The sequence below is a fragment of the Acipenser ruthenus genome, chromosome 2 (assembly GCF_902713425.1).
Source record: "Acipenser ruthenus chromosome 2, fAciRut3.2 maternal haplotype, whole genome shotgun sequence".
NCBI classification, from domain to species: domain Eukaryota; kingdom Metazoa; phylum Chordata; class Actinopteri; order Acipenseriformes; family Acipenseridae; genus Acipenser; species Acipenser ruthenus.
The window spans coordinates 56,376,692-56,402,373 of NC_081190.1; the positions used below are offsets into that span (position 1 = coordinate 56,376,692).

Sequence of the window (25,682 nt, forward strand, 5' to 3'; positions counted from 1 at the left end):
CAAGACAGCAGTGGATCAATATTGAACGGTAATTATTTCTACATCATACAACATCATAAAAACATTAAATTAAAATCTAGCGGGTTAACATTCAGGTTGTTTATTTCTCATAATATACAAGCTGCAGTGCATTCATAATTAAGCTTAATTTGTCACAATTACCTTTTCTTCCTGTTATTTAGTAACTAAGAGATTAATATAAAAACTGCAGGATTGTGGATATCAATAATGCTTGTGATTGGCATATTCAGCGATCATTGTTTATTTTGCATGCAACGATATACATAGCTACAGAAGTGCTTGCTTTTACACACACACATAAAATACTGTTCTCATCCTAAAATATTAAAATCGTTGATGCACCATAACATTAAGTCAAAATAGTCAATAATATAGGCCATAAAATTGCTACTGTGCTGCTTCAAAAAAAAAAAATTAAATAGAAACATCTGCTACAAATCAAGGATTACTGTATATCCTGGTAGCGCTTCCATTCTGAGTGCAGGCTAACACACACAGCAATTTGCCACATTTTAGGCTTGCTTTTCAGTCACATGTTTGAATGTGCAAAGGCACCTTAAACTGCAAATGTAAACAGGGTTACAGACCTAAATATGCGGTGCCCCTGAGGCAGCCCCCGAGGCGGTCCTGGGCCAGCACAGTAGTGTGAACGGGGTCTTATTGCCTATTTCCAGAAAAGGAGTAAATACACTCCCACTCTTGCATTGATAGTTTTAAAGTCCCCCATACAATAGACAAAAATATACTGGTACCTCAAACATCAAGAAAATGTGGAAATCCCTGGAGTTTTGTATAAGAACCAGAATGTGTGTGTGTGTGTATGAATCATTGGTGAAACTTTTAAGGTTTCTCAGGGGACAGACAAGGGCGTTTAGAGATGATGTGCTCGACACATGTCGTTCCACTGTGTGACTGTTTCAATTTAAAATAAGTGTGATATCACATTAGTCCTGCAGATTGAATACAAAGAATCCTCAGAATAGAAATGTTCAATGCAGCTTTAATTTAATCCATGCCTCAAACACCTGGTATATTCTAAGCCAACGACTCATGAAAAAGATCATCACAGCTTTTTGCTGTGCATTGGCGAGTTACCCCATCTGCTACCTATTATATCACTTACATAAATGCAGTAATTTCTGCAGTAAGGCTAGCAGGAAACCACAGTATGGTGTCCAAATGACACCTGACCGTCTTAGCTTAAAACAGGAAAAGCAAAGCCAAAGCACTCAAAAACAGCCATTCAAGTTGTACCTTAGTCATACTGTAATTGCATGTGAAAGTATTATTCTGGAAAGATATTAGTGACAAAAAATAAAACTTTTTCTTGTAAGATACTAAAAAAAGTTGCAAAGAAATAAACCAATTCTGAACACATTTTCCCCCTTTTTTCACAATAATGATACCCCCAGCTGGTATTCATAGGGCATTTCTGCTGTCAACATTCTCAGTCCTGGGGTCTCACAAAATGAGTCTAATTGCACATAACGCATTTTCAATCATCAGCAAAATTGTCATTATTTACAGATTACTTCACTGCAGAGACCTGGCTCACCAAGCTTACCCCTTTCACACAGACTAATTATGACGTCTCAGAACTAGTACTGATGCAGAATTTTGGTCTGTATGAATTGCCTATACCGTCACAGAGCTGTCATATTTTATACAGTGGGCGTGGATTGAAAGTCACCATCCCACGTGACTGTATACCGGACGTGTTGGGTCTTTTTGTCGTTGGTGTAACGTGCTTTCATTTTTTTTCAAATACAATGGCTGATCAAGAGCGAGGTAGTAATTGGACACCGGAAGAAGTTAAGGAATTGTTAACTTTATGGACTGATGAGGAGGTGAATTCACAACTGGAAGGCACCGTGTGTGATGCTGTAATTTATGGGCAAATAGCCAGCATGATGTGTGAGCGTGGATACAACCATTGCCATGAAAATGATCTGCTTACTGACAGGCTTGAAAGTTGTACTCACAGGATTCCTGTGACAGGGTTATGACGGTATTATACCGACACAGATTGTGCAATTTCGTGCTGTGTGAATGGGTATTTTAAAGAATTTCTTTAATGTCTCCGAGACAGCTCAGTAATACTATATGGCTGAAAGATGTTCACTCATCAAAATGCGTTGACAACAAAGATTAGCAAGGTCATGCAGAATTTACTGTAGCTTAAACCTGAAATATGCTGAAGAAACACTCTATATATAACAGTGAATGTTTGATAAACATTTATGTACTTTAACTAAACTGTATTATAAATCTGAAACAAAAAAAACACTGGAAATGTGAAAAACACCAAGTTATCAAAAGTGCCCACTGAAAATTGGCTTGTGTTTTTTTATATTTCCACTTAATGGATAACACACACATTACGAGAATAGCAAAATTGTTCATCCTATATTGAGGCAATGTATTGCTGTTTGGATAGGTTAAATTTAAATAGTAGCCTAGTCTGTTGAAAGGGTTAAGATGTGAATCTGTGTAGCGGTTATGTAGTTGGAGTGAAAATAAATGGGGGAGGGGGTGGGGGGCGCTGCGGGATACATAACAAGACACATCTGACAAATACTAAATAAAATAACTCCCTCTCTATAATGCATATATAGTGAAGCAAAAATGTAACTTTCAGTGAATTAACCATGCATAAAGCACCATGTAATCAACGCTATATTTTTTACAAAAAAAAAAAATGATCCACTCATGGATCATTTTATTAGCAGTTTTTAAACTATAAATAGCCTGACTAAACAGCAGTCAGGAGTTCAGTTCGAAGCGACAGACAAGCAAACAAAGTACGAGAAGGAGAGCGGGTCGGGTGAGGGGAAGAGGGAATGGGCTCGCCCCAGGTTCGGCTGCCGGAGCGGAGCTGAAGCGAAGCTGAAGAGTCTCGTCTCCCAGAAAAAGCCACAGCTCCTCTCGTGGCAAAAAAGTAAATACATTAGGAAAGATAACCACGTAATAGGCCTAATATTTATTTAGTTATAAAACAAATGTTTAATAAGATGTATGTTTTATAAAGTGCCAGCGCAGCTTTTCTTCAGTTCAGATACTGTATCAAAAGGGAAAGACAAATGGAAGTTAGACTGAGAATTTTACAGTTTGAACACCACCGGTACTGTATTTACTGTAGAAATATTGCATGAATCAATAGTATAGGGAATTGAGGGACATGCTGGAGGCGCGTTATAACTAAGAGCCTTATAGCGAGGGAGCTGATTTGATTCTTATAAGCAGTTGATTCTTAAAAGCAGACCAATATGATTACAATTAGCAAAAACATTTGTTTTCTTAATTAATCGTGTAGTACTGACAGTATAACACAACCCCATGAATGCTAGACCTTTTTTATATTTATATTATACAAAAATATATTTTTTGCATGCAAATGTTACATTTTAAAAAATAAACAAAACATTTAATATAAATGATATATACATCACAATAAGTGCATTCCCTAGTTCATTTCCATGTTGACAAAACAAGTTCATTGTCATTAAACTCGGATGTCTTGTAATATACATATGCGTAGATAAAACTCCCTGGGGTCTGCAAAAAAAAAAGGGAAAAAAAGGAGGAGAAGGTCATTTTTTTACCTTACTTTGGTGACTTATTTCTCTTACTGTATAACAGGTATTGACTTTTTTTTCTACATTTCACCTAAGAGTGTTGGGAACTACAAATTAAAAGTAAAATGGTGGTTCTGGCTGATTTACTTTTGTTGAGCCAATAGCCTGAAGACATGTAAACTATCCTTGCTGATAGAGAATCTCTGGCCGTTCTCATTGATAACTTGTCGCTAGGAACTACCGTTCCTCTCAATCTCAAGGTTTTGGCAAATCAATAGAACAGCAACTTAATTCCACTTTTTCAAAAGGAGTTCATTAAAAACTAGTGTAATATGGTGCCTTGTGTTTAGTGATTTCTTGCCATTCCCATTCCAATACATGCAGCACAATAAACAAATGTGAATATGGGATTGTTCACTTTAACCCAAGACAAATGTTTATTAAGAAACTGAAGTAGCTACAAACTCTGCCATATCTGCTACTGGGTCAGCTGTTAGCCGTTGTGTTCTCTCTCCCAGCTCCCCCTACTTCCAATGCCAATCACAGAAATTGCTCAGCCAGACATTAAGGACCATGACCTAATGCCAAAGCCAACAAATCTCAGAGAAGTCACTGCATCAGTACAACGAGTCTGATCCCAGACCCCATTGACAGTCCTATGATTCCAACAACCACTGAACCGGTGTACCCACTTCCCATGTGCACTGTGCCATTCCACTCCAGTATCAATGGTTTTGATAAAAGACAAGTGCTGCAGACTGTGCCAAGCTATTTCAGCTACCAGTACATGAAACAGAATCATTTGGCAACTGCAGAAAAAGAGGTGGGTCCAGTGACTGAAACATAATACAAAAACGCAAACAAGAGACATGAAGTACTATACATACTTACTATATCAGTATGCATCAATTCAACATCCTAGGTATTTTCATGCAACTTTAAATCAAGAGTTACCGTATCAACCACACTAAAACTAATACACGTTTGAATGAATATCTTAGGTAAAATTGCTATTTTTATAGGCAGTCCTAAAAAGCACTCCTAGTGTATATTGACTTCTACCATTTTTACAAGAACCTGTCAGGAGAAAATACCTTAAAACCAGGTTCAGTCATCCTTAAGAATGTTCTTAGACGTACCCTATAAAACAAAGTGTGTGAGTATGGCCTCCCATGAAGGGACTTGACAGTCCATCAAATTTCTTTGAGTGACAACTGTTTTCATTTTGTGACCTGTATGTGCCATTTACCTTAGAAAAAACTGGACAATTCATGCACGGTTGAGAATCGATCACAAATATTCTATACTATCATTTGCTTGGTTTATTTGTGGTTATCCACAGGCTGGCTCACAAGAATTAATCTAGACTGAAAAAGTAAAAGCTTCTATAATAAGTATCTTTCTAAACATAGTACTATTTGTGGCTTTAGTGAATGGAAACATCATGCATTTTTTTGTTTGCAGCATATATTTAAATAGAGCCTTTTCAATAAAATCTGGTCTGCAGATTTGAACTTGTTCTTTAAGTATTTTTTCACAGTCAGGCACAATAGTTTTTTTGTTATTTGAGTCTAAAGCAATACCACTCAAGCTCCGTTCCCAGGCACTTTTACCAGCAGCTTCGATATTGGTTTAGCCGCCCAAAAATGTTGACAAAAGCAAATCATTTCCTAAGCATTTGTAGGTTACTTAGAGGAAATGTGTTGTCCAACTCCAGCAAGTATTATTAGTCATGTTCCTCAAGTTGATCAAAGGCTTGGTTTCATTGGCAAAAGCCAGAAAAAAAAAAAACTTTTCACTCAAAGACAGTTGGTGGCCTGGTAACCTTGTATTTTCTATTTCACCCTCACAGAGTTCCAGCCAAGAGTTTGTTGTTCATGGAAACACCTCAAGGTTCTAAGGAGACATGAAGGACTAGACATGCTGAGGCTGAACATTTTTCTTTCTGCTTGTGCAGCTGTGGAAATTACTTTGCAATAGCTGGGCCATGACGGTCTGCCTCGTGTAGAGGTAGTTGCTCCACAGTGACCCCCTGCTGAGAGAGACAAATAAGGAGTCTCTCTGTAGAAACTCCCATTCAATTATAACCAGATTGCTCATCAATCACCTATGAAGTTGACAGCTAGCATCTTCAGCTTGAAAGCAGCTGTCCTTCAGAGTGGTTTTCTTTGACCACTAACAAACCTCTTTACATTAGTAAAGTTCAAGTAACACAATACTACTAGCCGCCATTAATACTTCAAGTCGGAATATAATATCAACCAAAATTGGATCCATAGACTTGCCACCATGTTTTAATTGATAAAAAACTAAAAGGTGGACATGTAAGGATAGTTTGGGTCATGATAAAGATTTCGTCAAATTTATTGGGAAAAGCCTACTTCGCACAGGACTAAAAATCACCACCTAAGCAGGTGGTTTCGAAATTTTTACCGACATCGGTGAAATGTAGTCCTGTGTGAACTGTCCATTTATTTTTATCCCAGATAATATTCTCAGAGGTCCTCCGATTTTGTTACAGGACATTGGGATCTTCTGCAAAATTTCAAACTCAAACCAAATTGGGGACGGATGAAAATACAAAACATAATCGTCGACTCTTAAAAAATGGATGCTTTGAACGGTGCATTTGAAGATATGTATGCAAATACATATCACTCAAGGACGAAATGCTTTGTAAACAAGAAGGTACAACAAAATAAGTTATTTACACCCGGTTGGTTGTTTATAAATCATGCACAAAAGCGCCTTCTCTGGTCACAACATCGCATTTCATTTTGAATTTACCGCCTTTCCTTGGCACAAACTAGTCCACATCTGGGGGGTTACTAGACATCCTCTGCTTTTGACCAACTCTGAGGATACCTGCTTAAAGAAATACAATTCTAGATACAAATAAACCTTTAGAAACTAACTTGAAAACACAGGAGTTGTTCAATAGCTCACATTGATGAATTTGATGAACAGATCAAATTTATAATCCTAATTCCCACTTTGTGGAGCACCTCTAGTAATTGACGCTGTGCTCGGTCAGTGCAATAGGTATTATGTTAGCCAATTTTGGTGTATTTGGCTAATTTAGTACAGTATGTAGCGCCATAACATGGAGATTCAAAGCATGATTTGACTCAAGTAATAGAGATCTGCAATTTACTATAGTTGTTCCTATACTTTTAACATATGTTTAAGTAACATTGCAGTGTGAATGCTAATTAGTTTCACACTTTGTGATAATGGGGGGGGGGGGGGAGTAAGTTATTATGAGGCTTACTTTGGCTGTGCTAAATGACCTGGTGCAATCATTTTGTAAGAGTCTTCATTCTTCTGAAGGGAAGTGAGTTCCAGCATATCCACCATCACATCATTGTTGTGTCCCAACAGCTCAGGCAGAGCCGACAGAATCTTCTCTACCAGATTGTCACCGTGATGACCAACAGCTCCTATTATTAACCATGGAATCAGAAAAATAGGGTAAAAGACATTAGAATATAATACTGCAGTAGACCGAATTCTCATAATCACACTACCTTTTACCATGCCATTGAGGATAGGGTAACAGGAACAATCAACAAGACCACACATAGGTTCCAGGAATATTTTGAAGATTTAGTTTATACTTTGGGTGTGGGGAGGGGGGATAATATATAATTTTGCAGTTATCATATCATTTAATATATATATATATATATATATATATATATATATATATATATATAATTTGGTTTGAGACAACAACCTTTTTCATTGCTTAATTAAATAGAGCACAAGGAAATGCAGCACAGACTATACATGACTCTCTAGTGGCCCACATTTACATTAAAAAATAACTATTATTTACCTTCACATGTTGGAAATAATAGTGTTTTGTTTTACTGCTAGGAGCTAAAACATACGGACATTTGTAACCCCATGCTGCTGCAGACTGTAGCAGAAGGATGGCTCCTTTGTTCACAATGACACAGTGGCTGGGAAGCATCAAAGAGGGAAATCACCTTAGGTGACATAAACAAACTGGCAAGCCAACAGTGATTGGTTTCTGAGAAAGCAAAGAGCCCAGAAGGATACATTGTGGAAGACTTAAGTAAACATTCACCCAGGTATCATATTTCGGTGATTGTTTAACATTCGACACACTTCCTCTGCACACTTCTTTCAGCCAGAGTACATAGTGCATAATGTGTTTGAGCTATAAAAAGAACTACAACTACAGAATTATCGGAGCCATGTGGAATTTGGTAGTGAAACTGTTTTTAAAAAGCTAGTAAGACCAGTGGCAACGCCACTCACAATAACATCCGGTGGTCCAGAGTGATTTTAAGACTGTGTTTGGCTTACCTGTCAAATCAAGTGTTCTGTCAATGAACACTACTGAAGCTTTGTGTTGCGCTGTCTTTCTTCTGTTCTTCGCTTGAGGGTGGTTTGCCAGTTCCCCTGCAATGATTCGACTTGTGGGTCCCACAGCAAAACACTCTTCTCTCACGTGTAAAAAATCGAACATCGAGTTCAACCCAGAAGCAAGGGATTTGATCTGTATCTGCAGCTCAGGTGGCAGAGAATACAGATCCACGTCTGCAAGGCTTCCGAATTTCTTTTTGTCTGGACGACTGGTGTTTATCTGATCCAGATCCTGAGATACCAGGGGAAACACACTTCCAAAGGCAGGTGCAATATGCAGATGAGGGGATACAGGAGCCAAAAACAACGGGACATGCATTACTTCGGCAGTGTAATTCATGTCGCCCATCCATTCACAAATCTTTTCCTCAAACTGCTCAAAAACGCGCCTACCTTCCATTTCGGGGCTGGCATTGTTAGCTAAAAGATGAATGGAGTGAGCAACAGTAGTGAACACAACGCAATACTGGAATGAGCTGAGGCCGATGATGTCTTTAACTACGTCTGCCGTTCTGCCTTTTAATAGAGTGCTTACAACAAAAACAGCTTTTGGTTGTTTTGCACCCCCGGCTTCGAAACTGGAAAACGGTTTTACATTCTGAGCCCCTGCTTCAAACAGTCTCTGTGCTCCCCCATTCCAATGCAAACTTTCAGCACATCTATCGTCCATGAAAACAACTGCTTTCTTTACTTTTGACAGCACTTTGTCCCATGCCTGCTGAGTAAAGGAGGCAAGTCCGATGGAAATTGACATGTTTTCACACGTCAAGCTTTTTAAAAAGTGACTAAAAGAATTTTGCTTTTAAAGCAGATAGAAAAAATACCTATACAAGTGTCAGACTTGAGAACTAAAACACAAGAACGTGTCTCTTTATAGGTGACGTGCTTTCACCAGTCGCACAAATATGACGTATTTAGAAACACTCCCGAGCTTTTCAGTACAGCAGTGCTTTGAATGGAGTAGGGAGAGATGTTAAGAGAAAAGACAGGCGAGAGACAGCATCCCTCTATTTGGAGACGTTTGTTTCATGTTATATTTGAAAATAGGGCGAGAAATGTTGCTTTCATACATAATAGCTGCTCTTGAAGTTCAAGTCAGTTGTTCAAATGCTTGTTTAACACACACGGAAGACAATTCCAAAATCTTATATTTTATTTGGCATTTAACATTACACATCTATGGCATTAAAAATTACAACCCATTTTGATCTGTCATTCATTTTAACCTGGAATCTTTTATATAAATTATATGTATATTATTGTGTGTAGAGCTGTTAAATAGTTTGAATGTGTATGGCAGTATAGCTATTGTATTGTCAGTACAATAACTGGCAAAATTAGTATCATCACAAACTGCAGAAATATGCAAATTATTTGAGCGTAGTTTTTAGTTATTTCGCTAATACAGAATGTAATATTATATCACACAGAATTAGACATCCCGTGCAAAAGCTGCAGTACTATATACTTTTGCACATTCACAGGTTTGACCAATGGCAGAGCATTTCCTGTGGAGCAGAAGCGCGTTCCTTCCTCGCTGTATCACTGGCGGGTGAAAGGTGAAAGGTCTCTGTCTGAAAACGTGTTGGGGCTTAACGATTTTCAACAGTTCTTGATGGGTTAAATCATAATTTGAATTTATATTGAGCTCTAATTGAAACTTTTACAGAAAACAGCTTTATAAAAACAATCAAAAAGTGTAATAAACAAGAGACGTTTACAAAAAAATCACCCTGCTTTGAAAAAAAATGTCTGCTGAAGAAGCGGATAAGTCGATGGTGACTGATACAAGTGCAGAAGCAGGAGACGAAGAGGAAGAATGGCTTTATGGGGGTATGTGTTTTGTACTAGATACAGGTATTTTTTAAGGTTTCTAAAATGTCTTGTGCATTCCATGCATTAAGTTTGAATGAACTATGGAGCTCTTAAAGACAAACCTGCTGCGCATGTGGGCCTGTTCTTTGTATTTACAGATTAGTACCGCTGCTTTACAAGCTTACGAAAATAACGTTTTTCTGAGTATTACACAACTAAACACTTAACTAGTTGCCAAATGATCTTAGTACTGTTTACCAGTATATCTACTGAAATCAATTTATTGAAGGTTTGGGTATTATAAAATGACTGTTCTTTCATACAGTAGCGTAGCAGATTTTCAGGAATCGTATTTTGAATAGATCAGACAGGAGACTGTCCTCGGTCCGGAACGGAAATTCTTTATTGGATACAACGGGCTTGCAACACACACACATGTTTCCCCACGTTGGGGACCCCAACACTGCCCCGAGGAGCTCGCAGTCTCCCCTTATATAACCCAAAGCCCACCAACAGAAATATAACATTGTATAGTAATTGACCGCCCCATCTCTGCGTCCCCTGCATCCCCTGCCAAGGAAACAGCGCTGGTGTTCCCACACTCACTATTTACAGCAGCAGGCTTTTGCCCTGCCACATAGCCTTTCTGTGGCAGCCCCTGCAGGCTCTGTCTCTCACGCGTAGCTGCAGGATGGTGTTGCTGTAGGCAAAAGCTGACCACAACGGCGCAGCCTTAATATCCCAAGTGGACGTGCTGATACCAGAGTCACCTGTCGGGCACCGTGCACGCAGGTGAACCTGCTGGCTGCAGCTCCAGCAGGAGCAGCACCGTCTCCAGCCGCTACTGCCCCAAAAAGGGCGACAACCTGCAAAAGGAGCAGCAACAGCATACTGCTCACCTCCTCCCTAGGCTGGCCAGGCTGTCCCCTGGTTTACGCAGGTGGCGTTGCAGCCTGAGCTTCACTCCCTCTGGGTACAGCTCCCCAGGTTATCGGGGCAGAAAGGGGGCCACTCTTGGAAAGCGCCTCCCACTGCCGCCAACCTCCACCCATTCAGTAGTGGTGTGTTGGCCCATGTCCTTCTCTCCTCTGGCTCTCTCTTTTCTTTCCACGGTGTTCACTCCATCCCACTTCTTATACCAGCTTTTCAGGAATGGTGTGGTCCGGGATGGCAATTCTTTATTCGATACAGTGTACACAACACTGTGCCCAGAGGAGCTTGCAGCCTCCCCTCAAATAACCCAAAAGTCTGCCAGCAGAAATACAACATTGTTTAATCATTTTCTGCCCCTTCTCTTAGTCCAGGTACTTCCTGTGAATCCAGTGTTAGCCTATGGGGCCTTTTATGCCAGCCCCTGCAGGTTCTATGTCTCATGCACTGTGCACGCATAGCTGCAGGCTGGTGTTGCTGTCAATAAAAGCGGACCACTGTGGTGCAGCCCTAATATCCCAACTGGCTGCACCGTTACAATATTATTACTTTTACACTATTCATATAATACTATGTATTTATATGTGTGTTTGTTTTGATGAACATTGATAATTTTGAGATTACATTACGCTTGGTTGTTACATTGACGAACAACAACCAACTTCATTTCCATCTGTGCTTTACTGTCTTCAGATTTTTCAAAAATAATTGCCCAAATATTAATGCTAATGTTTTATGTGGTGTTAATATTAACAGTTCTTGTTCTGTTCTTGTGGTCATTGGTTGCTTTTAATATCTGTATTTCCTTTTGGTCAGATGAAAGTGAAACTAAAGAAGAGGAGGAAGCAGCAGCACCTGTCACTGTCAGGTAAGTGTGCCAGTGTATGCAAGAAACAGTTTCACATTTTCCAACTAAGTTTCTTTTCAGTTTAAATAATCTATTTAAGTGTTTGAAGTTATGGTTGACGTACCTATAGTGTTTGTGTCTGTATTAAGTTTGTAAGCCAAACGGGTAAGTAGGTTTAATTGTGATGTTAGTTTTGTAGCATTTTCTATGTGTCAGGATCCACCCGTGTTATTTCAGTGTGCAGAATCTAAGTTGCCAGCTTTTTAGTTATTTCTGATTCCAATTAAATCCCATGATGCTCCATACTATAGACCAGCTCTGTGTTGCCAATGCAAGTAGCCACCCAAACATTCAGTAATGCCAAAACTGCTAAAAAGCACTACACAGGGCCTGGCATGTCAAACTTCTCATGCCAAAAAGACTAAAACCACAATCTGAAAACCCAGAAGCGCGATTAAGTTTCTTTTGCCAAAGTTACGTACCAGAATATATCAATATGGTGTTTTGCATAGATCGGGCAGTTAGTTTTTTCGCCACATTGGAGATGACTCAGTGGTGACCTTTTGACATAATGTCTTAGCTTTGTATTATTTATTTTTGTTATTTAGCATGCACCATTATACAGTAGCACTATATCTATCGGAGACATTGTTTTTAAGGGGGTTACTGAAGTATGCTGTACTTTTAATAATGCAAGGTGGATTCTGAAATATTTGCATTTTCTATTGGAGCAATAGAGCACAAACCACTCAGAATAATTGTAAACATCATAAAAAAGAAAGGGAAAGTGAGATTAATCTAACTTCTAACAAATTTCGGCTGGTGCCTTTCAGTGTACTAATTAAGAACTGTATTTGGTGCTTTTTTTAAATTAATTTTTTTAATTAGTTAGCAGAGAACTCCTATCTAACTTCTGATATTAAAATATCACCAAATACAGTTCTTAATTAGTTTGTGCACTTGACTTAGTTTCACTTTGGAAAAATAAATAAAATGGTATTTTAAGCTGTTTGCTCTTAGCCTTTTCTGTCAGTGTGGTTGCCTAGGCCTCTCTAAAATGTTAATGTGGCTTTTCAACTTGGTTGGCTCCAAGTACAGAGCAGATAGGGCCAACCATGGGGAAAGGGAAGAGTCCACAACCAGCAGTTGATTCAGCGTAAATCATCTTGGAGTAACATGAATCTGAACTACAATGATTGCAAATGTTATGAACAGTAAAGGAGCAAGTTAAGTAATTAAATGGCATTCCTTGATTGGCCTTATCCCTGTTTCATGGCAATGTGTTGTAATATGCAATAGCAAACCATTTATAATACATTTTCATAGCAATTACACGATAATCAGTGTGATGCAAGATTTCAGTCATTTTTTGGTTTATGAACAGTATGCTTGGACAGGGTGCCCCTCTGAAAAAAAGGTAGTCGGAGTGGCATCAAAATCAGTAGCAAAGCATAAAAATAGCTTAATGTGTTTTAAAGTTGGAGTATTCGGGTATCTTTTAATGTCTGTTTAAGAAGGTTGGAATGAGTGAGCTTAATTTGGGCTGGGGAAATGCAGTTCCAATGCTGCTGAGAAAACAAATGTCATATTAAATCAAATACTTTATCTTATTTAATAAACTAGATATAAACTGTTTAAAACTGAATGGTTTTTAAAACCGTTTATGGCTAATTTAGTTCTGTATGCTTAATTAAATGTTACCATTTCAAACTATTGTACAATGGAGGGTTCTAAAACCACTGTTTCTGCTAGAGGACATCGGTTCAAAATTTAGGGGAACATAGTATATATTGGATAATAATAGCACCTGTATGGCTAGTACGGTTTTAGAACATCGTCAGGAACAACAGACTTAAAATTGCTGTCCCTCTAACTGGAATTTTAATCGGATTAATTTCAATTTTGATTTCATTTCATTTAACCTTTATTTTACCAGATAAGAACATTGAGAACAAATTCTCATTTACGACAATCTGGTCAAGAGGCAAACATCACAGCAGCACAAAGCAAACAAATACAATACAGAAAACAATTACAAAAAATAAATAACACATTAACAAGTACAAACACAGGCATCAGACAGTCGTGAATTCAGGGGGTGGGGGTGGGGGGCATGGCCCCTGTGTGTGTGTGTGTGTGCGTGCGCGCCTTTATTTTATAGCAAGACCATACAATATGTAACATGTTAAAATAGAAAAATATCCCAGGAGTAAAGAATAAGTTGTGTAGGACTTACTTGACCCCAGTAAATAAACTACAAAACAAGGAATGCCAAATAGCAGTTCGTTAAACGTTGTTCTGCTTATTCCCGAAATAAATACTACATAAAGTTGATACCGCATTTTTTTTCCTTTCTTTTTAAAAAAAAGATTTCTTGCCGTTTCTTCGCAGTAAACAGTGGCCATAGACATGTTTTCATAAAGTAATAACGTGGTTTACTTGTGCCTTTTTGTAGTTGAACAAGCAAATGAAAACTGAAATTTAACTTTAAACACTTCAAATAAAACAAATTATTATTATTATTATTATTATTATTATTATTATTATTATTTATTTCTTAGCAGACGCCCTTATCCAGGGCGACTTACAATCGTAAGCAAATACATTTCAAGTGTTACAATACAAGTAATACAATAAGAGCAAGAAATACAATAACTTTTGTTCAAGCAAAGTACAAGTGTGACAAACCACAATTCAATAATACAGCAGATAATAGTGATAGTTACATCAGGATATGATTAAATAGTGATAGTTACATCAGGATATGATTAAATACAAAGTACTACAGGTTAAACACTTGGCAGATTACAGTATTCTGAAGTACAGGATTAAATGCAGTAAAATAGGCGCAGATAAGAGCAAAATAAAGCACATTTACATGAAGGGTGATAGTGAAGGGGAAGTGAAGGGGAAATAAATGTTTTGGTTCCGTTTATAACGTTCCACATAACAAAGTGGAATATATATATATATATATATATATATATATATATATATATATATATATATATATATATATATATATAGAGTGAGAGAGAGAGAGGCATTTCAGAATTATGTGCTTGTCTGTTTTTCTGTCCCGTGACATTCTATCATTTTTGACCCAGATGGCCTTTCATAGAGATCACTGTGCTTGCACGCGCATAATCTGGTTTGTTTACTTTTTGTTGTCTATAACTTTTAAATAGAGGCTCAAGAGCTGCTGTGTTGATCCTGTGGTGTTTTTTTTTTTAAATGTATTAATCTCACATCACACAGCGCTCTTTTTCATTTGCCATTTTTGAATGTAGCTCAACTTCTGGTGAGGTGGTAAATAAGTGTTAGGCCTAAATAAGGTATTTTTGTCATTTCTAAATTTACAAACATCTGATTTTGTATCCGAATACATGTCAAAAAATATCCGTTCGAATATTTGGATATTTGTCCCAGCACTGTAATGAAGTCATGTGACTTTTTGACTTTCATAAGATAGTCTTCCATCTATTCTAATTGGGGTATATGGAAACTGTTTGTCTAACTAAAAGGTCTTTCACACTCAATTACCAGTTTGATCTTCTGAAAGTAGCCTACTTAAAGCAGTGATTGTCTGTTTCAGCATCTTGCCTTATTCAAAGATTTCATTGTAAAATGTAGTAGAAAAAAATTGCTTAGAGGGTTATATACCTTCTTTATACATTTATAAAGCACAGTGTAGAACAAGCTACAATTATTTAAAGGTACGAACATTTTAACCAACTGGAAGTCAAACTTCAACACCTTAAAAAGATGAGGAAGGCAGAGGTAGGATTCTCCAGGGCAGCGTTGCCCCAAGAACTGATATTTATTTCCAAAAAAGAGACGCACACTTGGATAAAGTGTTCACATCCACACTCGTTTAGTTAGACAACATGGCATTTAATGTTGAATAAAGCCTAGTTTAATTCAGATTTGATAACGCATTTATTTGCCTTTTTTTCACAGTGCATTTCCTCCACCTACTGTTGAAGAGGAAGCCACTGGAAACGGTGTAGCGAAGCAGGTCATTATTTTGTATATTCAATGGCGCCTGAAAATGTCAGCATTATTTGTAATCATTAATGTAATTGTGAATGCTTGCTCCGTACATTTTTATTTTGAATATTAATATTGAATGTGGATGAAATTGATCATTTAATGTACTGAAAAGTGAGAAGGAAATCTTGTTTGTTAGCAAGTTAAATGTGATTCCTGTGAAATACATTGAAACTTCACTTCTAGTTTCTTAAATTAATCACTCTTAACCATGCACATGATCCCATTGCTTTATCTGAGGGTTAAATGACTAAATTGTCTACCATTTTGAGTCTCATAGTTTTGTAAGAAGTAAACTTCAATTGAATATTGTATTTTTGTAATTGTATTTTATGAATTTTAAAATATTAATTGCTACAGATACTTTAATTATTTAAAATAAAGTTTAACTGAACACCGTAGATTGGGGTTGTAGAGTTAAGATGAATGCTCAAATTTTGACTGGTGGACAATGGATTTTATTTTTAATGTACATAAGCAATCTTGAATCCCACCTGAATGGCTGAGCTATTCAAGGCAATGTCTTGTTTTGTAAGTGGTGTTTCCCTTTTGGTATTGCTAGGACACAGCAGAAGACGATGAGGACACGGATAGTGACAGTGATGATGATGACGATGACGTTCGTGTCACCATCGGGGACATTAAAACGGGGGCTCCTCAGTATGCGTGAGTACATTTTGTAAAGAAATTACTTGTAGATGTTTTATAAACCATGAAACAATGTGTCGACGAGACAAGGAAAACCTTGTTCGTTACTGGAAAAGGTTATAATACAATTATAAAACAATTAACATTTTTAGGTCTGAAAAGTAATTTTTTAACAATTATTTTTATTCATTATCCAATTTTTGGAATGTCCAATAAGTTACTCAACCTGGCTCAGCGCTGCAACCTCCAAACTAACTCAGGAGAGACTAAGACAAACACTCGCATCCTCCGAAACGAGTGCCGTCAGACGTCTGCTTTTTTTTTTCACTCTGCAAGCCCGCTGTGCAGCCATATTAATTGCGTACAGGCCGGCCTACAGGCGCCAGGCCAGCCACTGGGGTCGCTGGTTAACATATTGAATATACTTAACAAAAAACTGACAAATTGAAGAATCTGACACTTTGAAATCTAACAAGAAATCACATCAGGCTAGTATTTATAGTTGCATGTTTATTATTGGTTAACTGTTTTGTGTTCTAGAGCCTATGGTGGGGCTCCAGTGAATCTCAACATTAAGACAGCTGGAAGGCCATATGGGGCAGGTAATGCAGTTAGATTTTATTCTGTTTTTTTGTTATACAACAAAGGTAACTTCTGTGTGTTTGATAGGACTTACTAAAGCTCTGTTTATGAATTAACCAGAGACTCTGCATAAATCAAATGGGTGTGGTAAAAATAAAAGCCAAAAATCAAGGATTTGTTATTCAAGAAATCCAAAACAACTAAATTGCGAACTAGAATGTGGTGATTGCAAGCAGAATACAAACACCAGCATTCGTGGAACAATGCGGGACGAAGCAGCAGCACACAAACATAGCCAGTGTAGTCTGACATTTGGAAACATGCCATCACATCTGTGTATCTTACTCATTTACTTTTCACTATGTTCTAGTAGGGAAATCAAAGGGAATCGATCTTGAAGCACCAGGAAGTATCAATGGTGTTCCACTATTGGAAGTAGACGTGGATTCTTTTGAAGACAAACCCTGGAGAAAACCAGGTAAAACATGAAGCATTTCACCTGTGTAATGTTTTGCAGAAGGTTATTTTTACCATTTTCTGTTCTACAGCAAGTCATTAGAATGAAATGTGAACTTTATCAGCTGGTTTCACAGACCAGAGGTGCGTTCAGCAGGGCGCTCTCTCCTGGCGCCCCGTAACAGACGTTGGCAGTTCTAGAACTGTCTGCTAGCAGCAAACAGTTTCAAAATGGCAGGCAAGGTATTGTCATTTTTAATACATTTTTTAAAATGGAATTACTACTACTGTATATTTATAATATAAAGTACTGACACTTTTTATTTTATTTATTTTTTGGTTTAGCATCTTGATGCCTGGGTCAGATTTGTCAAGTTATAGATAGTTCATGTTTCATTTCTAAAACAATAGTCAATTAAAAAAATATAATCAATTTTAAAAAGCCAAAATGACAACAAATATTACTTACCACACATTTGTTTGTCAAGCAAGTCCATATTTGGAAAGATCCTTTGGCAGCGACCGCACTGTTAATGCAGGTCAGCCATTTTGAACCTCCAGTGAGGCAGCTCAGAGCTTGACTCGCTACAGTTTGGAAGCGCTCGCGGCGTGCGCGTCCTTCAATAGGAAAAGCCACGTAAGGCCCTGGGGTGCTCTGCTCGTTGAGCGCACTATTGAATTAGCACTAGTATTGGTCAAGTTTACCTAAATTAACGTTGAGTTGTGTAAGATTACTTTTAATCTGGACCTGTGAAACCAGCCATATATTCTGAAATAACATAAATTTGAGTTCAGTGATGACTGATAACCACAGCTTTAAAATCAAGGCTTATTAGTATTCGCAACATAATTACTACTTCCTTCTATTATGCTAATATTTTTTCAGGATGTGTAGATTTGTTTCAGATATAGCTCTATAGATTCCTTGTGTCTAATCATTTGTTGTAGGTACTGATCAAGTCCAACATAGGATGTGATTAAGTACCAAAAAAGCACTGCATAAAATAAATACAAATGATCTCCTTCTCTTACTAGTGATGTCTCTAGTAATAATAATACCAACTTTAATTATATACTTGTTGTTTGTTTTAAGCATCCAGTCTAATTTTAAATTATTTTTATTGTTTTTGGAATTTAATTAATATGATCTTGTCAATTTGTGTTCAGGTGCTGATCTGTCTGATTATTTCAACTATGGTTTCAATGAGGACACTTGGAAGGCCTATTGTGAAAAACAGAAGAGACTGAGAATGGGGCTTGAAGTTGTAACGGCTACCTCGACAAGCAGCAAAATTACGGTGATTAGTAAAGATAGCTGCGTCCTGAAAACAAACACTTTTAACTGCTGTACATTATCATTGAGATGCAGTTGCATTTGTTTTACATTCTAATATTAAAAGGCCCAGTTAGGGAAACTTATATTTAATTGATATTCCCATCTGCCACCATTGCTAATTCAACTGCTAATATATTATAAACCATTACAGATGCCAACTTCATGTTTTTTTTAATTTTCTATTTGAAATATGACCTAAGATCATGTAGATGTTTTGGCTTGCAGATTATAAAGACCAAAGACTTCAAGGTATTGACTTAACACTGTATTATATAATTCTATAGGTCGGGTTTAATCATGGGTCTCATGCAAGAAAAATGTATCCATCTGTGGTAGCAGGTTTACAAAGTTGTGTCCTATCGGACGTTTTTTTAAATGGCTCTTTAGAAACTCCTTGGTCTGCTCTTTTAGCAAAAAAGATGGGACACCTCTTAGCAATGATGCTGACCAGAGAATTTGAGATGCTATTTCAAATGGACCAGCTCTTTTTATATGCTTGTCAGGGCAGCAGTGTGGAGTAGTGGTTAGGGCTCTGGACTCTTGACCGGAGAGTCGTGGGTTCAATCCCAGGTGGGGACGCTGCTGCTGTACCCTTGAGCAAGGTACTTTACTTAGATTGCTCCAGTAAAAACCCAACTGTATAAATGGGTAATTGTATGTAAAAATAATGTGATATCTTGTAATAATTGTAAGTCGCCCTGGATAACGGCGTTGGCTAAGAAATAAATAATAATAAGAATAATAATAATAATAATAAGTCCCCTTATTGCTGTTGTCCAGTACAAATTAACAGTAATGGTAAATATCTATGATCTGTAAGTCTACATCAAAATTAGCTTATATTTAACTGTGCCATATTTGGAAGTTGAAGCGCATGTCGAATATTATTTTTTTTAATGTCTAACACTATTTCTTGCAGGTTCAGCAGGGAAGAACTGGAAATGCTGAAAAGGAAGTCAGTTTACCGACACCTAAAGTCGATTTTACCTCTCCTACTAACGTCTTCAAACCAGGAATTCCTTCATCCAGGTTAGCGTCCTATTGTAAAAAAAGAAAAAAAGGCATTTAGAACATGATTTTTCAAAAGGGGACAAAGTTTATCGGTCACCGAATCACTATGTACTGTTTTTTTATGTTTTGATAATTATTTCTCATATCATTAGTAATGTGATGTAGCAGTTCTGATTTTTTTTTTATTATTATTTTTTTATGAAGGCTTCAGTTGATGAATACACTTAGTGTTACCTTTGCCTAGTGTCTGGGTTTTGTTTGTCAATTTCATAAAATACACATGGCAGCTTGTGGTCATATCAAGATGAGATACCATGGCATCTCTGGGTATCTGATTTTTTAAGTTTTACTTGAAAACAAATTACATAATTGTACAACTACATCATTGGAGAAAATAGTGGCGACAATTTCATTTTTGTTATACTATTGGCACTGCTCTCTTGGAGCTGTGTTTGTTTCATTGCAGGAGCTAAGGGACGTGGTGATTTAAAACTGGTGCCCGTGTTTGTTTTTCTTTTTATTTATTTATTTATTTTTTTAAATTTGTACTTTTATTTTTTTTCTTTCTAACCAAATAGGATTTCTCCCACTCATTGGTCAGGAGGCCCAGCTTGTCAAGATCTGTCATTTTATACGTAAGTTTTGCATGACTCTGCTGCATGGGGATCAATCACCAAGCCTCAAATTTCAGATCAAAGTTCTGAAGTCTGTATCTGAATGTCTAGTGCATTAATGGTAGAGCAATTGCAATCTTTATTTCCTATTTTGTGTAGAGAAGTAATTGTGAAAGCTGTCAAGTTGGGACTTGTTTTTTGGAATTTGAGTGGCATTTTCCTTGACACATACTATTTATTATAATATGGTTTACGTAGCGTGTCTGTGGAGTTCCATAGTATTGGGTCTTTTTACAGATGGAAAAGGATTATTTAACTTGTATATTCTTGAATTTATCAAAACGGTGATGACCAGGGATCCTAGTTTTTCCACAATAAAAAATAAATAAAATAAAAATCTGTGTCATTCCGCAATAAATAATTAAAGGCTGAAATTGAGTTTTCACTTTCAAATTCTAAGGAAGCTCCAAGCTCCCTAATTACCATTTTACTTCAAACATTACAAATACTTCTGTGTAGTAAAATAAAAAACTAAAATAGTATTCATGTTCGTTCAGCTCCGAGTTAGTCTTTGTCATACAGATGGCTATTGTTAAAATAGACCTGGGAATACAATTGGTCTGACTTGGGAATGGCACCACCTCCCTTAATGTGCTGCCTGAAAAAATCTGCCGGTTGATCCACTTTGTACAGAGGAATGTCAGCTTTTACACACATTTGGACAAAATCTGAAATGACAGTTTCACGCTGTTCTTTGGCAGTTGTAAAATGCTGAAATGATCTGATTCTTTCCTGTTTGATGGCCCTGCTGTTTCAGCCTCTTGTTTCCGTTCTACATTCGAGTCTAATCTAGGGATGTAAATATTGTTTAATAAGAAACTATTTGACTTCTATCGGTTAACCATAGTTACACTGTCACTAAATACCCTTTAAATAAGTACACTTTCCACATGTATTTACTTTGTCATTGTGGCGGAGTGTCCCGCCCCTATTTATTATTATTTGTATTTTTGTTTGCGGCGCGGGTAAAAGCGCCGCGTCTTTTGTTATTATATTTAAAAACCCCGTGAGGATGCATGGCTGATCAGCTACTGATTATTTAACTAGCTGACAGTCATGCATCCTTACCAAACGCGTGCAGACTCTGGCCGGGGGATAATAAGATAATTACCAACTAGTTAAATCCCTCGGCCAGAGTATATAAACCAGCAGCACTCTGCACTCGGGGTTGAGAGTGTAGAGGAGAGTACGGGAGAGCGGAGAGAGAAAAAGCAACATTAACAAAACAATTGCTAAGACGTGCTGGATTTCCCAGCACATCACTTACTTGTTTGTTTGTTCATTCGTTTGGCCCTTGTGCCCTTTTGTTTTGTGTTGTGTTAATTTGTTTAATATTTTGTTTATTAATAAATACGCTTTAACCGCCCAACCATTGTTTTGGTTTCTACTTCCTGGTCCGTGACGTCACCACTGCGAGCCAGACTGTCACAGTCATGCATTGACATTTGTTTACCAAACAGAGGCAGCTTAGAGCACAAATTATCTTTTAATTGCATCACGATTGTGTCACACTGATATGTGTACTGGTACACCTTTCTAAGTTCCATAGTTAATCTCGATCCACTACAGAGGACACCGGTTTCACATAAAATAAAACCCCATTTAAAAAAATAAAAATAAAACCCTATTTAAAATACACATTACCATCCCATAAATTTAGCATAGCAATCAACAATTCATTTTTCAAGATTCTTGTGAAGCAATGCTATGAATCCATTTTAAAAGCATGTACGTAAAAGACAAGATTTTTTTCCCGTTGTTTGAACTGACCACAGATGAACTGCAACTTTAATAAACTGCCCACAACTACTGAACTAAAACATCTTAAACCACTGTACTCGCCAAATATGACAAATATCATCCAACATGAAACATAACATGAACATGAAATGTCTGCAGCAACTATTTACACAAGAAAATCCAAGAAAGTTTTCGGTCTTTTGCTAAAAATCCAAAACATTCCTTCAGAAAACAAAATATGGTCCAATTGTGATTAAACAAGTACTTTTCAAAGTCCTGCTGAGGTGAAATCAGGTATATTTAAAAAAAAAAAAAAAACCCTGTAACTACAAGTGTTTTTTATTCAGAAAAATTAACACGTTGCCGTGTTCCGGTGTCAGTCTTGTATGCAACCGATTTTACAGTTAGTGGAAAAGATGTTCTGCAGGCTCAGAGGATCCTGGAATGCACGGGTAACTTTTTGTCCAGTGAAGGAAAGTGGTGCGCATTGGCCTTCCACCGCTTCACCTGAAAGCACTGACATGGCACTGTTCTTGTCTATTCCACATGGTCTTTCAGCTGCTGGCTCGGCTCAGACAAAACAAAGCACTATCTTTGTTTTGACCACTTCATCTTTACAGTCCTATCTGTTTTGATGCCAGCTGCTGTGCTCCGCGTACTATCACCAGAAATCGACAGCTTGAGAATAGTTTGATAGATGAGGTTTCAATCGACTAATCATGCTTAACCCGACGTCGTATGTTGCCAAATTAAAAAAAAAAAAAAAAAGTTACAGGCAGATGAGTTGTAGAGTTCCGATGCAGACGTGAAATTCGTCCTCGCTAAACTCATTGAACCGTTCTTTAGGGGCGTTTTCTTTAAACAGCTCAGATACTGAAGCAAACTGCAGGCACGTTTCGACATGAATGTGCACCTCGTTTAACCGTGACCTCTCTAGTTTTATGTATGTTTATGTACACTGAAAGCAAAATTGCCTGTGTTGAGTTATATATGATAAGTGTATTGATTTGGTTATCAAACAAAAAAATCCTTCCATGTTTTTTGCCCCTCCCCCAAGTGTAAAACTAAAAATGATCCGACTGCATAGAAAATCAGTGTGTTTGCATGAAACAAGTAAGAATGTCAAGCTTGAAGGAGGAGATTTACAATATTTTACCTTTAGCAAAATAATCTGTTTTTTGCCATTCTATAGAGTAGACATCCCTTTGTAACAAATTACATGCCAATGCCACACTTACTTTTTTATATAGATGAAACTTTCTAAAGACCTCCCACAAGTTATTCTGATGATATCGATACAGGTCTAATTAAGAAAACCCTAAAGGGTAACAGTTTTATGTTGTTTTTTTTTTTGTTTTGTTTTTTAATCCATAGTCATCTCTTAAAATGCTTGAGATTCTGACTTTATATTCTTTTTATTATTAAAAATCCTCTGGAAAATTATGATAGTACTGCACTTTGTCCTCTTACCTAATATAGTTGCTATATTGCGGTCCTACATGATAGAAACAGCACACAAGATATTGCCTTCAATTCAGTCGGCATGCATCAGGCATGGGTATTCTGTACAATGAGCCTTTTAAATCTTTGCATGTTTTATATTACTTTAAATCAGAAAGAATGTAATAACGCTTGATTGTGTGCGTGCATTTTGTGTTTATTCTTTTTATTCAATTTCAGTAGTATTGTGAGTAAATGTCATGCCTCCTTTAGATTAGAGGATGCACAATTTAATCCCCCGTTATGCATTAGTAACGATGTGTCAGTTTGTTTCACCCTGAGTTACAGAAGACCATTTATTCTTAGTTTTGGAAGCTGTTTATCTGTATATTTACTGTGTAAATGTATACATTTAAATTCTCAGGAACTCAATTTAGAATCCATACAGAAACAACAACACAGCTGCAGCTTTCACTGTGTCCTTTGTTTTTGTACTGTGGGTGGTCTTGTACCTAGAAGCACAAGCCTCGACCCTTTCGTAGTTCTAACATTCTCCAAGGACATTTATACAAGAAGGAAGAAAAACGAATTCTGGCAAAAGCTTCCACAAAATGTAATTAAGACATGAAATAAGACAAGCCAATCCACATCATCATAAAAGGTTTTTGGATGTAGTATCTGACTAGCACACTTTGACAATGTCCATCTTGATTCTGAACTCTCCTTTTTAAAATACCTTTAATTTTTACCCATAACACACACAAAATAGAATAATGTGATCCAGTACCTTACCCCATACAACATTGTCATAACATTTGCACTGTTGACCACCAGACACCAACATGAATCAATAAATAAATAAATATTTATTAATTGTCATGACGCACATGCATCAACACATTAAACTAGAAGTTGCAAGCAACTTGACAGCTTCCAAGGCATTCTTGTTCCTATCTGTGTTCTATAGTAACCATGACCTTTTGCATTTGACCTTAAGGAGAGGTCAAAGGTCACGGTCAAAGACATTTTTGATAGAGCATATATTGGTTTCTATGTGTGTTCCATAGTAACCATGACTCTGCACTTAAGGAGATATAAGCTAGTTTTTTATTTGACCTTTAGAAGAGGTCAGAGGTCACGGGCAAGGACATTTTTTGATAGCGCATATATGGGTTCCTATATGTGTTCTATAGTAACCATGACCCTATCTACACTCTAAGGAGTTGAAAGCTAGTTCTACATTTGACCTTAATGACAGGTCAAAGGTCAAGATCAAGGTACTTTTTTTAACCCTTTGCGGTCCTATGTCGGACCTGGTCCAACACTGCAATTTTCCCTTTCCGGTCCTGTCCCACATCATCAAAAAGACGTAAAAAACAGGTCTCTAGTCGTTTTTTCTCCGGAAAAAGCTGAGAAAACCATTCAATGGCCGAATGAGACCGATAGGAGCCAAGAGAAGCCTAAAGAAAAGGGGGTGTATCTCATGAATACAGATAGCCATGACATCACATAGATAACACGGACATGAACAAACATGATAGCTGCTTCTGCATCCAGTGCTCAAAGAATATCACGGACATTTGCAGAGCTTTTTTTAGATGTTATAGTAATAAAATAATGACTTTGATCGCATTATTGAGGAGTTTGGTGATAAAACAAGTGATCAGGAGATAATTTATCGGTATGCATTACTACTACTATGTAGAGGTATGTGAAAAATACAGCGAACAAGGGGTGGGGCGGGGCTGGAGATGCAGTACTGAGTGTCTTGTTAATATGCAGTGCCTTTTAAACCTGTTTTACTGTGAAGAAAAATACTTTTAAACCACGCGTCTGAAATAAACTGCACGTGTGAAAATAAATTGGACCTGACGCGCCTGAAACACACTGAACAAATGGACCGCTAAGGGTTAATAGAGCATACATTAATTCCCATAGGCTTCCACGTTAAATTAACAGAATAATTAAGACAATAAATAGGCAAGTGTATGTTACTAAACTATAATAATAAAGCAACAGACAAACTGACGTAAATAAACTGTCAAACTAAATTAATACAGTACCCCTACACACGTTCAAAAATGCAGCAGCGGCTCTAGATTCATTATAAATACCTGTACAGGAGCAATATTCAAGACATGCACAACAGTATTTAACAGAAT

General features: G+C 37.2%; 2 protein-coding genes across 3 annotated transcripts in view; one reads left to right on the forward strand and one right to left on the reverse strand.

Moving 5' to 3' along the window:
- The window catches only part of LOC117408661 (sec1 family domain-containing protein 2), a 208,588-nt gene extending 199,710 nt beyond the window's left edge, over positions 1-8,878 (reverse strand). Inside the window, exons 1-2 of the mRNA XM_034013856.3 lie at positions 7,932-8,878; positions 6,868-7,036 (exon numbers count right to left, since the gene is read on the reverse strand). Of these exons, the coding sequence (XP_033869747.3) occupies positions 6,868-7,036; positions 7,932-8,745 (983 nt within the window). The 5' untranslated portion in view covers positions 8,746-8,878. The remainder of the gene's footprint in view (positions 1-6,867; positions 7,037-7,931) is intronic.
- A 599-nt stretch (positions 8,879-9,477) lies between these two features.
- Positions 9,478-25,682, forward strand: part of LOC117409039 (pre-mRNA 3'-end-processing factor FIP1) — a 60,247-nt gene continuing 44,042 nt past the window's right edge. The window contains exons 1-9 of one of the 2 annotated variants that reach the window (XM_034014565.3): positions 9,478-9,824; positions 11,553-11,604; positions 15,544-15,601; positions 16,196-16,299; positions 16,822-16,883; positions 17,237-17,341; positions 18,487-18,617; positions 19,575-19,684; positions 20,245-20,301. In XM_034014565.3, the coding sequence (XP_033870456.1) occupies positions 9,740-9,824; positions 11,553-11,604; positions 15,544-15,601; positions 16,196-16,299; positions 16,822-16,883; positions 17,237-17,341; positions 18,487-18,617; positions 19,575-19,684; positions 20,245-20,301 (764 nt within the window). In that variant the 5' untranslated portion in view covers positions 9,478-9,739. Of the gene's footprint in view, positions 9,825-11,552; positions 11,605-15,543; positions 15,602-16,195; positions 16,300-16,821; positions 16,884-17,233; positions 17,342-18,486; positions 18,618-19,574; positions 19,685-20,244; positions 20,302-25,682 lie in introns of both variants that reach the window. The other variant, XM_034014564.3, reaches the window with a different exon arrangement.